The following is a 17,349-nucleotide window of genomic DNA, read 5'->3' as shown; positions in this document are numbered from 1 at the left end:
CGACTCAATACGAAAAGCTTTCCGGATCTACAAATAATGTGGTTATGAAACAAAAATTTCATTTAAAAAATTCACGAACATAAAAAAAATTCGTATACGAGAAACAAAAATTTTATAAAAAAATTATGTACTTTCATAAATTTAAATTTCTTCCCAATTGAAAAATAGCTTTATAGATATGATACTTTACGCATTCGAAACAGACTTGGTCGTATTCATTTTTTAAATGTTAGTAGGGATAAATTTTTAATAAATTGTAATAATGAAATAGAATTTTAAAAGAAATTTTAGGCCCGGTAACGGAATTAAATTTCATTTTTATAATGTAATATAAATGAATATAAATTGCGCGATATTATAAAACGATTTGCATTTATTCCATTAATTTTTAAGTTCCATGTTCATCTTTGTGAACATTTATAATTAAATGTCAATTGAAATCAGGAATATTTAAATATAAATAGCAATTATCCAACAACCGTGCAAATTTAATTTGGCAAATTAATTATAAATAATACAGCAAACGCGACAAATGCCCAAGTCAGAATGCAAATGCATTAATGCTCAATATCATCAACTAGCAGAACAAGTGATAAAGGTAGACGAGTGGTCGGCCATTATTTCAAGCCGTTCATGAAATGAAAGAAAATTGTTGCCAGACAAATTCATTAAATTACACCGAGTGCACGCAAAATCTGAACGTTCTCGTTAACTATGTTTCATCGACATGTATACAGAATCTATTAAAAATCACGTGTGTTCCTGATTTGTCGTCGCTATTCTCACAACGTTGCAACATTCGGTTTTCAATATGTTTGCAATTAACTCACGAATTGCAATGTTTTGTTAAAGCAAAACTCACTTGGAATCAAATGAAGAATTTGTTATATGTTTTTACATCTAAAAGTTAATTAGTGAAAAATATTTTTAATTTCGAAAAATAAAATTCTCAATAACTCATAATGTAATAGCTCGTGTTTCGATGAAAGAAACAACTGTCTAAGTAGATTAACCAGATTAATTTAGATTGATTAAACAAAATTACATTTTTTATTTTTAATTTTTGTTCTGGAAGAGGCAAAGGAAATCAGTTAAACTATGGTTCTACTTAAACGCCATTGGTGAAAAATCGATTTTTCTTTCAATCTCTGCTACATCTATGGCTAAGAGAACGTACGCGACTCTTGACGCACTCCATGTGTATGGAACTCTTAGACGCTTTCTACCGCATTGAAAACGATTTCCACTTATCGATACAATCGCTCTCGGGGCGATCGGGGGGACGTTGGCAGACGGAACAGATAGAAGGATGCCTTCGCACGGTGAGGACGTCGATGCGCAGATGGAAAAAGAACGAGCATATGAAAGACGAGGAGCCACTGCCGTGAAATGACAGAGGGAACAGCAAACAGAGTGGAGAGGGCGAGAAAAAGAAAGAGAGAGAGAGAAAGAGAGAGAAAGATTCTATTCAATCGGCAGAAGCATTAACACAGCGAGGCAAGTCGCCCAAAAGAAAACCATTAACTACTTCTACAGGATGGAAGAAAAACAGACTTAGAGTCGAGGAGAGGATAGGTAGGAAGATTCTCTCCCCTCTCTTTTTCTTTCCTTCTCTCTCTTTTTCTTATTCGATATTCCCTCCCCACTTCCTTTCTCTGCCTTCGTCCGGCGCTTTCTGCCTTTGTGAATGTATCTTCCTTTCTCCGGTTGCTGCCGGTTTCAACGACATGCCGTTTCCATTACAAGACTGATAGTTCTGCCGCGCCGTTCGCAGTGACGTCCACCATTAGGAATCCATTTCCCCGGCCGGTCAATCGAGTTGCAACATTCCGCGGCATTTGGCGCGACCATCGAGCCGTCACGAAAGCCCGTGAATGAGAAACTTCTGTCTGTACTACAAGGTACATCGATGTATCCACGACAAGCGATACGTTTCTACTCTGTCCTGATGACTTAAAAGCATCGGTGAAAGTCGCGGGGATTATCGACCAAGCCTGTTGCAGAATTACCATTGATGGATAGTTATGAAAGGATAAAAGCGTGCAGAAAATATATTGTTCATTTTGACTAATACTGTACAGTTTTTTAACGTTTTTTAAACGATGCGAATGCTTGATAACAATTTGTATATACGAGATTTAATATAAAGAATGGATATTTATTATAGCTTATTAGCACACTAACTCATTATCACAATTTTTATTTAGATATTTATCAAATAATATTTGAGGATTTTCCAATTTCCATTTTTCAAATAATCCTACCCGCTCAGTCAAAATCCAATCTCGACTTCACAATCTTTTCCCCTCGTAGCTTCACCTCGACTCCATTTAAACTGCCGCCGCCGCTGCAGCATATCTCCCGGCAGCGACGACAAAAAGAGACAGGGGGCAAACGGCGGAGAACGCAGAAGGCAAATTAAGCGTAATGCTCGCGTCGCGACGCCGGCGTCGCTGTTGGAAAGGGGCGCGCGAACGGCGACCGCAATTCGCGGCGAAATGTCCGGCGGCTCGACGCTTTATTTTCCTCCTTTTTTTGCCACCCTCGTTTTTTCGAACACCCTCTGCCTCCACTTCCTTTCTTCCTTCCTTCCTTCCTTCCTTCCTTCCTTCCTATACCCTTTTCTTCTGCTCAGCTTCCATCTCACGAGAATCCGAGCGAACCGAGGAAAAGGACAGTGTTGTCGGAAAAAAGAGGGCAGATAATGAAGAACTTAATATTATAAGTTATTAACTGATGTTTTATATACGAGAATTGTGTACTCATTTTATACTCGTACGCCAGAAATTACAACGGAGCAGACGTAATTATTACTCGTTTCTAACTACGTGTTTATTACGACAAACGAAATTCCGCGAAATGTTCACGAACGTTGCATCTTGAATGACAGACGAAATTACAAACGTTCGGTTTTATATAAAGTCTGTATTGAAAAAAATCCATTCTTCTTACAATCTGATAATGCATTCATCACGTCATGAGAAGCTATCTTTCCTATGATCTTAATGACAAGCACGCAATAATCTTCATGAAAATGACTGTACATCGAGCTTCTTTGAAATAGACATATGTCTACTTTGCGACGATAATCCTGCGAGAATTATTTAGGTTAAAATACTAACTCAAGAAATAATTTAGTACGAGAGAACCTCTATTATACAATTTAATCATATAATAATCGATTCACACTTTCTTATCGCGCGAGTTATTATCATGCAGTTCGCGAAGTTCGCGAAGTGCATTCACTTAGGATCATCACAGAATCCATTCTTAAGACTTAATACCATCTAAGCTTTGAACTTACTGTCTAATCCTACTACCACTACCGATGAAACTCTTCAGAACATCGAAATATGTATAACCTGAAACTCTCCCTGCGTTTCTAAATTGCTATTTTATATGTATGTTACATATGTGTTCTTGTCGCTTCAATTTTCGGGTCGGAAAACATGGTTTGTTTATTAAATATGCCTATTACCAATTTTGTATATTAAAAGTACGTAAACTAATAATAGATACTATTGCAAGCGTCAGATTACTTGTATTGAATCATTAACAATATAATAATTCATAATTTCATAATAGCTTATTATTGTGAAATTTTGATTAATTAATCGATCGAATTAAAATAACATCACATGATCTCACTTTAATTCGGAAAAAGCCATCGATTCTTCCATCATCTCGGCAGAAATATCCTTTACTTTTTGACGCTTTAAATGCTTAAATCCGAGTGGCGTCTCTAAAGCTCCGCGTAACTTTCGACAACTTCCAGCCGATAACTTCGTACACTCTCGCTCATCGCCGCATATCCGGGAGCGATATAGCCTGCGTTTGATCTCTGACGAAGAGACTTCCGCAACTTGCGCGATTCGGCAAACGGAAACTCGGAATAGCCTGAAGAGATTTGAACGACTCAGGGCTGCGTGAGCCGAAAGTCGTTGCGCCACTCTCCCACGGGATTTAATTAAAAACAAACGACGCGCGCTTATGAAACTACGTGACTAATTATTTTCCGGATAATAGGCAATTATGCGAGATGAATTTTAATCGTTAAACGAGAGATCCCGACAAGTTTCGCAAATTTGAATTCATTACTCTCTTTGTCTTTTTCCCTCTCACTGTCAGCGTATTTCGTACACACTGCAAAACTGCAACAAATATTTATACGATAAACAAGGGAAATTGCAATTGAGATTTAATTACCGCGTTTACTAGCATGTTGTACACAGTCGGTATAGACAAAATATCAAACGTTCACCACTGCCCGTTACGGTTTACAATTCTATTGAAAATTAATATTCCTTTACCCGTTTTTGTATTTACGAGTACGATACGTTTTCAAAACCTGTTCAGCAATAATCAATACATGCAACATATTTCAACAATGTGATCGTGAAGGTACAGTAAAGCAATACTTTCAAACAAATCTTAAAATTTTTCTTGAAAATAAACAATTGATTAAACTTCTAAATTAACTTGATAATTAGCCTCTCTCGATGTCCCAAATAGCCGAGAGAGGAAGAATAATAAATTAACTATTCTCAGGAAGTTAGCCGAGAATGTGGATGCGAGTGCTTATAGGATCGATCTCTCCGCACATGTGATCCGTGTTTCTCGAGAGAAGCGGTAATAGACACTCGAGCGCGATCTCTTTCCAACGCTTCAGGAGCGCAGCCTCGGAATAACCCGAAGAGATTTACACGAGTTGACTACACGTGCGGGGTATACGGATGGGGAACGGGACGATGGAGATCGCTCTCTCTCTCTCTCTCTCTCTCGTGGTATTTCATTGAAAATCACGGATACTCGTCATAACGGTGAAAGCCCCAACCGCAGCGCATCTCCGAAGGGGAAAAAATCGCGGATAAGTCGATCATCTTTCACCCTTTTACTCTAACGGCAGTCGACCTTTCGGTAACTTCGGGAGTCCAATTCGTCCGTCGGGACTTAGCGTATCCGACCTCGCTTGAAGCGATGCGATGCGTACTGACGCGGCAGGGGGATACCTTGGCGATCTGCCTGGCGCGTCGTTAGAAAATGGATCGACTCCGTATGCCGTCAAAGGAAGGCGGGAGAAGAGCGAGGCGACGCGAGGCGAGGCGAGGCGAGGCGCACGGTAACTAGCCGCAGAAACGTAACGAGATGAAAGGAGAGCGCGAAGAGCGGCGGGCGAGCCATGAACGAAGTGTACGGTATATGTATAAATAGAAATCTAATACTCTCTCACAGTTTCGTTCTTCTTCCCTCCGCTACATTCGCCTCGTTACCTTACTTCTTCTGTCGAGGCCCTCCTTCTCATTCTCCTTCTCTTCGTCTTCCCCCCTCCCCCTCCCCCTCCCAATCTTTACCCTGCTTTTTCGAACTTTCTGGGCTCTTCTCTCCTTCCAAACGGCAAGATATACAAGGCAGTTGAGCGGAGAGTGCTGTTAAAGTCTAGACAGAGTGTCGATCTTTGCCGCGGCACCGAATTAGAAACCTTGCTTTCGCTCTCTTTCTCTCCCTCCCTATCTGTTTCTTTTTCTGTCAGTCGCACGATGGCTCGTGCTCTCTCTCTCTCTCTCTCTCTCTCTCTCTCTCTCTCTCTCTCTCTCTCTCTCTCTCTCTCTCTCTCTCTCTCTCTCTCTCTCTCTCTCTCTCTCTCTCTCTCTCTCTCTCTCTCTCTCTCACACACACACACACACACACCGTGGCATTTTTTTCGTAATTCTCTCGTATACCATCAGCTAGTGCGCTATCTTCCTTATGCATTCAACCTTTTCGCGCTAACTCTCCTGCTCGCGAACGTGTGTATCTCGTAAACGCGCGCATGTGAAATTGCTTAAAGGGGATGGAACGGACATGTTCACGAAGTGCTCTTTACGAAGCTATCCTCGTGGAATACTTGGGATGGTTCTAATCGAGAGCTAACTATCAGAATTAAATAGCAACAGAGTATGAACTGAAATAAATTGATCCAGTTATGTATATTATAAATATAGTTTTACGTATTATAAACTAAGCTAGTTATATATATTACAAACAATCGAAAACTCTGTTGATGATAAATGAAAATCTGTGAGAGTTTCTAAGTTTTTGTATTTCATGTTTTTAGACTGTAATTTTTATCGACTATGCGATTAGTAGATATTACGAACTTTGCATATTAGAGGACAATGCGATAACGCATTATTAAATATAAATTCTCCATATTATTACAAGAAATATCCCGTATTTATATTATGTAAAATGTATGTGCGGCAAAAAAAAACGTCGAATGAAATTAAAATTCAGATGAGCGTGACATTGTCGCGATTCGCGATCCGAGCAAATAACGTTCGATTAAATTGCGATTGTTACATCAATCGGCGTTTTAACTGCGATCTGAATTGCACGAACACGGTGGATACGAGTAAGGATGGTCAGCATGTGTCGACTGCGTTGCGGACGATGATGCAGTAATCGTCCGAAGAGCAATTCGAAATGACAGGCGCCACGTGTCCCGAATCGAGTCGAATATTCGACGTAACGATAGCATACCACATCTGCAAAGTTGCGTCGTGCCAATTATGCCATTACAATATTTGCACGGTCGCGTATATGCATTCGGCTCATTTTACGAATTGCAGCTGTTGCTGCACCCGCCAAAAAAAGATTCAGCACAATTCGAGCGTTTCGTTCCGCTCTTTTTCTATTCACGTTTGCATCACAATTAATCTCACAACGGCGTTCCTTTATAAAGATCGCGGTTAGACCCCATCCTGTTTAAACACTTCTCTCTCTCTCGCATAATACAACCATCGACCACCCGTGATTTTCCATGTAATTCATAGTTGCGTTGCAAACGGATTTTATTTCATCGTACGCTGAAAGAAACACCACATAATCTGACTGCTGACTATATGATCGAACGTTACGTAATTAATGTTCACGATTGACATGTATGAGGATAAATTACATAAAACTTTCGTCATAATGCTCGGAAACTTTCTATTTTATTCGCATTTATATTTTATGCGTTTATATTTATTTAAAATTTATGTTACTTATAATATTTTTCGAAAAATTTTCACCGCGCTATATATCTATATATATATATATATATATATATACGGAATTCTTTTTTAATGTATTGTTCTTTTTTCTAACATTTTACATGTACAATGTTCAAAATATCATGTATGATAACTATATGAAAAATTTTCGCAAAGCACAGTCAGAATATATGACATTTTTATCACACAATCTATTCATTCACGACTGTAGTTAATAGCTCGCGACTCATTCTGCTATGACCAGCAGAAACTCGTTAGTCGGTGTCAAGTAGAGGCAAGTAAAAAATGCAAGCGTTTAATTATAACGCGTAGCGTATTTCGCGAATCTCCCTTTTCCACGACCTTTTGACGTTGATACGCTGAGCAATGGCGACGGAAGATAAAACGGCAGTCGGAGATCTTCCTCAGGTCCGGCAAGGAATACAGAGATATGTAAATGAAATGAAATCTGTTTAGCAAAGATTTCTGGCATCGCAACACGCCTTCCGTGGCGCACTGCTGTAGTATTTTCAACAAGAAATCACTGCTCCTTGAGACAGACAATAACTTCTTCCTTATCACGTCTTGATAGAAATATAAAGGCATCGCAATTATGTCGTATTTTCCAAAAAACAATACAGGATTTCTGTCGAATTCTCGAAATTCGCGAAACAACCCAGTAAGATATACGCAGAAAATTATAAGATACTATATAATTAAAAATATTGTAAAATTTAAGAAATCTATAACTGTTGCCATTTTTAACATTTTGTTACAATTTTCAACACGCATTTGATTATTTCATTACCTATAATATTATTATAATATACCCAAAACTGAATCAAAGATATTGATCTAAAATAAAAATCATGAGAAATTGATGAGAAAGGAATCAAGAGTCGAAAGATGGTACATACAGCAGACTGATCTAAATATATTCAGAAAAACTTACGGTTCTTTTAATTTATTTCAAGTATCTGTTCTTAATCTAGTCAATTGCAGAAAAAAAAAATATAAAATCAGGATTGACTGTAAGTCATTTTTATTTTAGTTAACGTATTTGGATTGCAATTTTAGAGTAAGTGATTTTTTCGCTGTGTCAGTTAAAAGTATCAGTAGCGCACAAAAAATTGTATAATGTATCTGCAAAAATATATGAAAAGTAAAGAATTATTTCAGTAAATGAAATTGAAAAACCATTTTTACGCTCATTTGTAGTAAAATAGGTCAGATTGACATATTTTTTTATACCGCGATGGCATCGAAAAAATTGAATTCACCAATATTATATCGATTTTAATACCTCGCATGAAGTACATGAATCAGAAATAAAGCGTGAATCATCGGCGCTATCGACTTTGACCGTTAGAATTACTTTCGTCGATCTCGTCGGCTGAATTTCGGCGTACGTGCGCACTTGAACTTATTAAATTTGTTCTCCTCGCACGTTCGAAAATATGGGACTTTCGCAGGTGGAGGTCGCGCGGGCTCTCTCGTACGGAAAAACGAGTTTACCCCGGCTAGAAAGAGTCCAGAGAAATTTCGCTTTGCTCTCTACTGCGGCGTGGATATTCGAGTTCTCACGATTTTCCCCGGGGAGAGGAGGAGAACTTCCTGCCCACCCGAACTTTATGGAATCTCTTTGAGCGGCAGCCATTCGGCCCGGAGAGCAACTCCGTTCGGAGGATTTCGAAATCCCGGCGAAGATAATAATAAGTTAATTCCCCTCCCCCTCCCCTTCTTCTACGGTACCCCGGTAACCGAAGTTACTCAAACATGACGATATGGAGCGAATCTGCGACTACCTACTGCCTCTTCCTCCTCCATCTACCTTCCTCCTCGACAAATAGGTCGTCTAATTCCATTATTCGACGCCGATAAACTCGACCTAACCGTGAAACGAGTTAACGCACCATTTGGCGCGTGTGGATAAAGCTACGGGATGTTGCGTTCCCATTAGAGAAATCGATGAAGTCGTAAGAACTTGAATATCAACCGTATATACGAAACAGGCGATGAGTTAATTGATCGTTATATAAACGATGAATGAGAAGAAAGAAATCGTTTCTGAAAAAATAAAAGTGTCTCAATGTTCGCTGATATTCGGTCATTTACAGGTCAATACTAGTCCAAATCGCAGATATATATTGATGACTCGTTCTTCGATTGATAGAACATCAGACAGATAAAATCTATCAAAGTGACTTGACGTCACACAAACAATTATTCGCCAATTAAAGTAGTTTAATAATAGTTTCTTCCATCGGTCGTTTTTATTGTTCTAGCACTAGCATATCTGTCTCTTAAGATTTTCTTTTAAATTTTATATTGGATGAATTAATATACTTACCAAGTATTTATTTGTTAAATTGTTATATTTTTCTCCGCAAACTTCTTTCCTTATAATAGAACAAATTCTTTGAAATGTTGGTAAAACGTTGAAAGGATCCCATTTTATCAAAATAGCTCTTATACTCTTCAGAATTACGTACTTTCGATCTATACGACATATAATAGCGATATAGCACGCAATTATTGGTTAACTGAGAGTCTTTCAAAGTCCTCTGTACAGTTAGTACAGTTACGGATTAATTCTTCTCTCTCACGTCCACTCTCATGTTCGATGAAAATTACATTGCGATCATGCGACTCCGTTTAATTTCGTTAGCGTGCTACCTACGAACTCTGGCCTCTCTCGATGTAATTTCCGATCGCGTAATCATGAAGTTTTCGGCATTCGAGCAATCATCGCAGTAATTGAAGTGCAACTTAGAAACGCGATTTGGATAGCGTAGTATCATTGGCGCTCGATGGAATCTTATAACGCGATAATAAACCGCAGTTTCTGCGATTGATGGGATGATAATGCAAAGGCAGAAAATTCAATAGTTTGCTGAAATCACAAATAACACACATTCGACCGTTTGGCTGGCGTAATGGCGAGATCGAGGCGCCGAAACACTCGTTGCGGCTAATAACGAAGCGAATTTCCGATTCGCAGTTCGCCGACCGAGCTTATTGAACCATTACCGCGGCACGCGTCAACGGTTCCGTTCTGGCAAATCGACTATTTAATTCCGTTATCGACGCGTCAGTAAATTCGATGTAATGCGAACCGCCCGCGACGGTTAATTCCGGGACTGCCATGCGTCGAGCGATTGACGAAATGAAAATCGGTTAAGGAAAATCGATTGATGAACGCGCGTGTACAGATTCACGAACGTAATAATTAAAGTCCGGATTTTGTTCCGACTGGCCGATTGAATTTGGGCCAGTGCAATGATTCGAAGTTATACATGTTCGTAATTAAATAACTGTACGGAGATACGTTCGTGCGCCGTTTATTACGGCTTCTTTTTTTAATCTTTTGAACATAATGATTATTTAGTCTTTACGTTATTTGTGACATTATTAATAACGATAAAAATTTAACAATACTTATAATATCTTTAATCTTTAGCTGCAGCTTAAAGTTTGTGATTATTCATAAATAGAGATTTAGCATATGAAACATTACAACATTCCTGTATTTAAATAGGTAATTTTTAAAATTTACAGGCGGAGATCGAAAGTCGTGATATCCTCCGCGAAGTCTGAGGACAGTGGCAGATACGAATGCGTGGCTGAGAGTACTTCCGGTCATCAGACCTCACTTGCGGCCCAACTTCTAGTCACTCATGATCCCAGAATTCCGGAAACAAGTGAGTACACATTACTTTCTTTGTATATAATTTACGCAAATTTTTACGAAAAAGTGATGATATTCATCCGCATTGCTCATCACGAATAACGACGTACATTTTATCGATTTTAAATAATTACAAAATAAATACCGATATAATAGCTATAATTAAATATAACTAATTAAAAGTTAATTTCTCACTCTATACAGAGGTATATTAATAAAATATAATATAAAAAATACTGCATTCAATAATTAATCGCATATCAAATGTAAAAATGTATCATGATGTATCAAAATATATCCTATTAAACAATTATTACACACAAAATAAAGATAAAATAATATCTATGAGAAATATAATATCGTAAATGAATTATCGAAATAGTGACAGGTTTCATCGATATTATCTTGTTTCCGATAGAGTAAAATCAATTTGCGGAGATTGTTAATCGAATTCAAGATTTTGTGCCGATCGGAACGCTTATGTCTGTCGATACCTTAGGTAAAGCCTTTGGATAGAAGCATTTCGGATTTTACCTGACGTTATCATAGCCACGCGTATGCAAAAGCGCGAAAGACTGCGAATCACCGATCTGTGTATCGTCAATCGCTACGCTAACGGTAGAAAACCCCTATGATCTTTCAACGCCACAGAGCCTTTGAGAAAATACATCGAATTTATTCTGTTGGAATGATAAACACGCTAACATTGATAAAGGATCAGTTAATAAGCGCAACAAAACACGAATGCTTTTCGGACCGTAGACTTTTTACAAAAAGAGTTGTTTTAACATCTAACCAAATGGCAAAATTTCGTCGATCGTAAGTGGAGTTTTACCACGAGATCCGTCTCAATGTCAAAAAGACAACGCGACGTACATTTTCTGAAAATAATATAAAATACGACGTGATTATTTTCCGCCGAATTAGTTTCGAAATATCGACTCGGTGATTTCACATTCGACGGATATGCGAAGAAATTTCGCAATTCGCTCAGCGCTTCCAGATACATATATATCGAATGCTTCCATACTTAATTTTTTCTTCACCCGTTAATAAACGCAATAAATTTCTCAATTACGAGCTATTCATTTTCCGCAATTTTTGACGCACTAATTCGTAATAATAGCACGAGCTAAAACGTAATATATCCGTATTTAAGATCAAGTCTGATAGTGACACTTGTCTTTGCGATCTCGCAATAGCGGTTGACTGTTTCAACTCGACAGTCATTCAAAGTATCCCAACATCGTCATTTCCAACATGGTCACGTAACGAATTTAATTCCATCGTGCGACCACGTCGCGGCAAAGAACAAGTGACAGCCGTTTACAGAACGATTCCTGGAGTGATCGCTTCGTCGACGTTGCATCTTTTACGGCCATCGTTTTCTCGCGTAACGATGCATGCTACTGCATAGGTATATTCGCGACGTGCACGGCACAAGCGCCTGCGACGATCCGCAGTCGCTGCAAGTCGCGGCGCGGATATCGATCCGTGCAGCGGCTGCCCTTAGGGTAGTGGTTTATGGCTTTTCATAATGCTCGCAATATTTGGGCCACGCCTTTTACTGCGATATTTATGTTATTCTGGATATATTCCGCGAAGCGTACCGAGTTTATCGATACCCACCCCTATTTTCCGCATCTTGCCGCCGACTAAAATAATAAGTGTTACCTGTGGGAAATACTGCGAGAGGTAGTTGGAATTTATTATATGTAACCTCGGTATTTATACGATCCATTATCGTCTGGTTGTGCCGAGCAGATACCAACAAACGACACTGTCTTGCAATTTGTGTCATGGACCACAATTACTACTACAATTAATAAATTTTAATAAAATTTTAACTTAAAGCTTAGTTAGAAAGATTAAATATTAGAAGGTACCAAAAGGATCTTATAAAAAGTCAATGTTAAATTGATCAAAAACTAAAGTTAGAAGAGAAGCGAAAAATAGTTTAGTGACACTCTTTGCACGATATAAGAGGAAGCGAAAAAAGAAAAAGATCAGTGGCATTAAGGACATAAAACTGAATCACTGGGCTCCGTTATCTGCGAGTATCCATCTCCATGCAGTTTCATTCAATTCCTAGTTATACGATGCGTCAGCAGTAAACTCGCAACAACAAGGAAACGAAGACTGTTCGCGCGCGGGTCGGCATCGCAGGTGATAAACCAAGGATTAAGCACCTGATGCGATAATGCTTGTACGGCTCAGTGGTTCTAGCAGGGTTGGTAAAGCTTGCGGTTCACCGCCGAGCGGTTCCGCAAGCTCGTATGACGGACAAAGGGCGACAATTACAACCCTGCCAGCCACGTCAGGGTTTCATATAGCCCTGCTGATGGCAGCCCGCCGACGGAATGTTTCCGTGCACGATGATTCTATAGCTCTACCTATTGCAGGTCGACAGATTGCCATAATGAAATTTTCTGGCAGTTTTCTAAAAATCGCTCCGACGCTTTTGACTGACAATAAAAGTGACGCGTTCGATGAATTCAAAGAATTTTAAATTCTGAACGAATTAAAGATCCCTTTAATATATCAAAAAAAAATTTCGAAAGAAAGTAATATTTTCCGCTTACTTAATATAAAAAATTATTAATTATCTTATGTATGAATATGAATAATACACATTTGTTAATTTTCATCAAGACCAAAAGAAATTTTTCCAATTTGTAATTCGATTTGATTAAAATGTGGACTTAGTGAAATTTTCATTTCTCTATTTCTTTACGTTATATCCCATAAATTCTATGCGACTTGCGTGAGAGAAGTTATTAAATCGCGTGAGAGATTATTTACAAATAACCCTCTTGTGAACGAGTAGAAAATCATACGTTAGCGAATAATGTAGGGAGAAGTAAACCACGATACTTTTTGTGTGGAAAAGTATTAAGCTAGTAGACTAAAAGTATAATGTAACAACAAGATGTACAATCCATGGAAACCTCAAGTAGAGGTTAATAATCTTGCGTTTTTAGAAAGGCGATTGATATGAGCGATATGGTACAAACTTTCCATATGAAACTTAAATGCTCTCAGAATAAATAATTTTATGTACGACGAATGTCGAAAAAATATTTCTTCAGTCGCTAATTCCCCTTTTTTTTCATCACAACACTAGAGAGTGGATATTAGATTTAATTTTTTTTAAATGTTGGAAAAAGATGCGCTTAATTGGCTGGAAAACATTTGTTATAATTAAAATAATGTGTTTTAAAATATTTTTTAAACGAGAAAATGCTGCTAAAAAATTTAACATTTTTATCACACTGTATGTAGTTAGTACACAGTGTGTTCCTATTTTAAATTCGCGAACAAGTTATTTTATTATTTTCAGATTGTGATACAGAATATTTGAAAAAAATATTTTTTATAGCAAATCTAATTTGTTGTTAAAATAATAGTGTGTTGTGAAACACTTTATGCTATTTCGTAAAATAAAATCGGAATTTCCCTCGTTGCATATGTGTGCAGATATTATAAGACAACTAAAATAATATTGAATTTTTAAGAGAATGACACAAGTCATTTTTCTTTTCTTTTTAAGAAAAATATGTAAAAGATCTTGATGTTTTTTAGATTAAGCTATTTTTAGCTGCAATAATTTCGTTTAAAATTAATCTGATTAATCCACATATAGGAATGTTATTTTTATCAAATTATATTCCACCGTTTAATCAAAAACGCGTTCAAAATGGAACGCGCGCAGTTTATTCTCGCTTGAGATGATACGTTTGTATCGATCTAGGGATGCCAGAAGCCATGGCCTTCCTCGTCACGTAAGTCAACTCTTTCTAGGTAAACGACGCGGAACGCGCATTATTGTATCAAGTTACACCGCCGCGCGGCAGTAAAGCGTGCCATTGTAGCTGCAGTGGCAATTGTTAGAACGTAGTGCCCGCTCGTCGGTGAATACCTTGGCTTGGGGGTAGTAGGGCAGGAACATTTGAGCTGTAGTAAAAGTTTGTGGTAAATGTTATTGCAGTCTCGCGTACCGACACCGCGAGCGCACTTTCGAGTAACCCTAGGCTGATAAAGTTTACCACAATCTGTTACCACAATCGAGCCGCGCCCTCGTTGAGGAAAGGAAAGAGAAGGGGCGGATTAATATCTATACGCCCGTCTGACCGCCAATATTGGCTTCTAGCTCTATCTTTACTTATTCTTTTCCTTTTTCTTTCTGAGATCTGTGGAGCGTTAAAGCGAAAACACGAACAGGAATTCACCTTTCGGAGATGCAATCCCTTTAAAGTAAACTGTGTCAGTTTACATTTGAACACTATTTTGAAGTAATGAATAAAAATGAACACATTTTTAACTAACGACTTGAATGTGCTGTAATAAAACATTTCCAGTGTCCTTTATGCTTTTCGAGAATGCAGGAATGTCGCTCTCGATGAAAAAAGCACAGAAAAACTTTCTATTGTGATGCACGATATTTAAATTGTTTAAATCTACCTATATTTAGATACGTTCTTTTTCGTCTCATAGCAAAACATGTTTTTGATAAATATGCGATGTAACTTTTGATAGCGAGTTGCGAAAGCCGCACATGTTATCGTGTGGATAGTTTTCGATATTATATCTCCGGGATAAAGAAGCGCCAAAAGGGTAGAAAATCGAAAAAGACCCGAGTTTTAATTCCGCAAATACACACAATAAATGTTTCAAAAAAAAAAAAAAAACTTTGAAAACCAAAAGAGGAGAAAAACAAAGAGAGAAAGAGAGAGAGAGAGATCGGTGAATTTATTGTAAAAAAAATGACATAAAGAACGTTATGCTAATTTAATAAGAAAGTTGTGCGGTTGATAAAAACCATATTGCTCGTAACATTTCTCGTAAATCAAAGAAACGACGGAGCGAGACGTTTCAACAATAAGGATATATTTATAAGTATAATTCAGTCAGGAAACTGAAGGTAAAAATAGAATCGCTTTTGAATAAATAATCGCTGTAAGAATAATTTAACGCGAAAGTGCGCTCGTAATGCTAGTCGTAATGCCATAATCTCGTTTCGATAATCACACGCGAGTATTCTATCGATACGGATTCACATTTGCGTTCATATATTTTACTAATTGTGTTATATATAATCGTATTTGTGGCCGATATTTGTATCGATAAATCTCCTACATATAAATTTCGTAATTAACTCTTGTTTCATATTACTGGAACACAATCCCATCTACTATTACATTCATATTTTTTATTTTGGCCGCGTGTTCTATATATAAAACTGCATATCATGTTTATTTACATGCATTTATACTAAATGAATATTTTGTGAATGAATAATGCAAAGAGCAACACAAATATGTTTCCTATTGTATTTAATTTCATTTTTTTGTAGAAACATTATAAATTAATTTGGAAAATATGTAAGATATACGCAAGTATAATTTTCAGAAAATATTTAAAAATTTTTAAAACCCTTTTGTATTTTACCGCAAAAAAGATCAGTTTATAACAACATAATTATTATACATTATTAATATTTATGCTGCAAACTAAAAAAATATAATAAAACAAATAATTAAAAGTGTACATTTATGTTTACAATGTTAAGAAATGTACGACACGACAAATACAGCAGTAACAGTAAATACAACAAATGATGACTAATAAACAACATTATGATTCTATTATCTAGTTCTATTTCGATCATGTATAAACAATAGGTCTGAATATTTGAATGGACTAAGAGGGGAGATATTTCAGAAAAAAAAAGAAATTTGCAAGTATCAAGAGAGATACAAGAAATACTCTCAAGAAGTATAAACGGGCAATTTCAAACACTTTAAATTAATAAAATACGCAGTAGTTAAGAAAGATTACGGTGTCGGCCGCTCGCGTTAATGATAAGGACGACCGAAAATAATTCGAGAGATCTCGACAAGGCGCGCAGGACGAGAACGATGGACACCTCACGCCGAGCGCATTTAATATTCTCTCGCTCTCTCGAAGGTGCAGAGAGGAAAAACAGAGACAATTAGGAGAGCCAGACCAACGGGGCACGAAGCAGAATGACGAGATGGAAGCAATTACGGCAGGAAGGTAAGCTCTTCTTCGTTGTGTCGGCGAGTTTCGCGCGGATGCTGTGAGAGAAGAGCGATAGTCTCCGTTGCTGCCTTGTCTTTCGTGCTATTGTGTCTCGCGCGCGCGCGCGCGCGCGAAAGAGAGAAGAGAGAAGGAGAGAGCTGCATAGTAGTGTGCCAGAAGGTCGAGGGACTTATGTCACGGATATACGACTCACTGTTCTTGCGGAATTAATTAAGAGGATCGATGGAATCGCTTAAGCAACGTTCCATGAACCGATTCAGCCCCAGTTCCCGGCTGGCAAGCGCACCGAAACTTTTAATACCGCCCGCTATTCCTAGAACTATCGCATTCTTTCAGTAATGAATTCCAGGACATTTATCGTTAGCCTTACTCTTTAGAGATTCGATACAAAGTGCAAGCCGAGGTGCAAGCATCAAAAATTAAAATTTTGAAATAATTTTCTGAATAACATTCCATCTCAGGAAAATATAGGAAAATATTTATTGTATATATTTAAATTACATTTTTTCATTTTTTTTTAATTTTGAAATATGGCGTTTTTTGTCTTTAAATATCTCGATATCTTTTGATCTCGAAATCCAAATT

The 17,349-nt window shown here is 37.6% G+C and overlaps 1 protein-coding gene and 1 long non-coding RNA gene across 3 annotated transcripts in view; one reads left to right on the top strand and one right to left on the bottom strand.

Moving 5' to 3' along the window:
• The window catches only part of Vn (membrane-bound neuregulin protein vein), a 326,537-nt gene that overhangs the window by 215,577 nt on the left and 93,611 nt on the right, over window positions 1-17,349 (top strand). For both annotated transcript variants that reach the window (XR_011717187.1, XM_071697083.1), the window contains exon 3: window positions 10,572-10,714. Coding sequence is in view for 1 of the 2 variants with exons in the window: in XM_071697083.1 (XP_071553184.1) it covers window positions 10,572-10,714 (143 nt within the window). In the remaining variant the exon portion in view is untranslated. The remainder of the gene's footprint in view (window positions 1-10,571; window positions 10,715-17,349) is intronic.
• LOC139767631 (uncharacterized) overlaps window positions 1-17,349 on the bottom strand; it is a 289,471-nt gene that overhangs the window by 210,601 nt on the left and 61,521 nt on the right. The window lies entirely within an intron of this gene.

This window comes from Temnothorax nylanderi, unplaced genomic scaffold (genome assembly GCF_030848795.1).
Source record: "Temnothorax nylanderi isolate EJ_2023f unplaced genomic scaffold, tnyl_v1.0 TNYL_tig0011_pilon, whole genome shotgun sequence".
Taxonomy (NCBI): domain Eukaryota; kingdom Metazoa; phylum Arthropoda; class Insecta; order Hymenoptera; family Formicidae; genus Temnothorax; species Temnothorax nylanderi.
The sequence above is the reverse complement of the archived record's forward strand: the minus strand, read 5'-3'. Positions and strand labels throughout refer to the sequence as shown.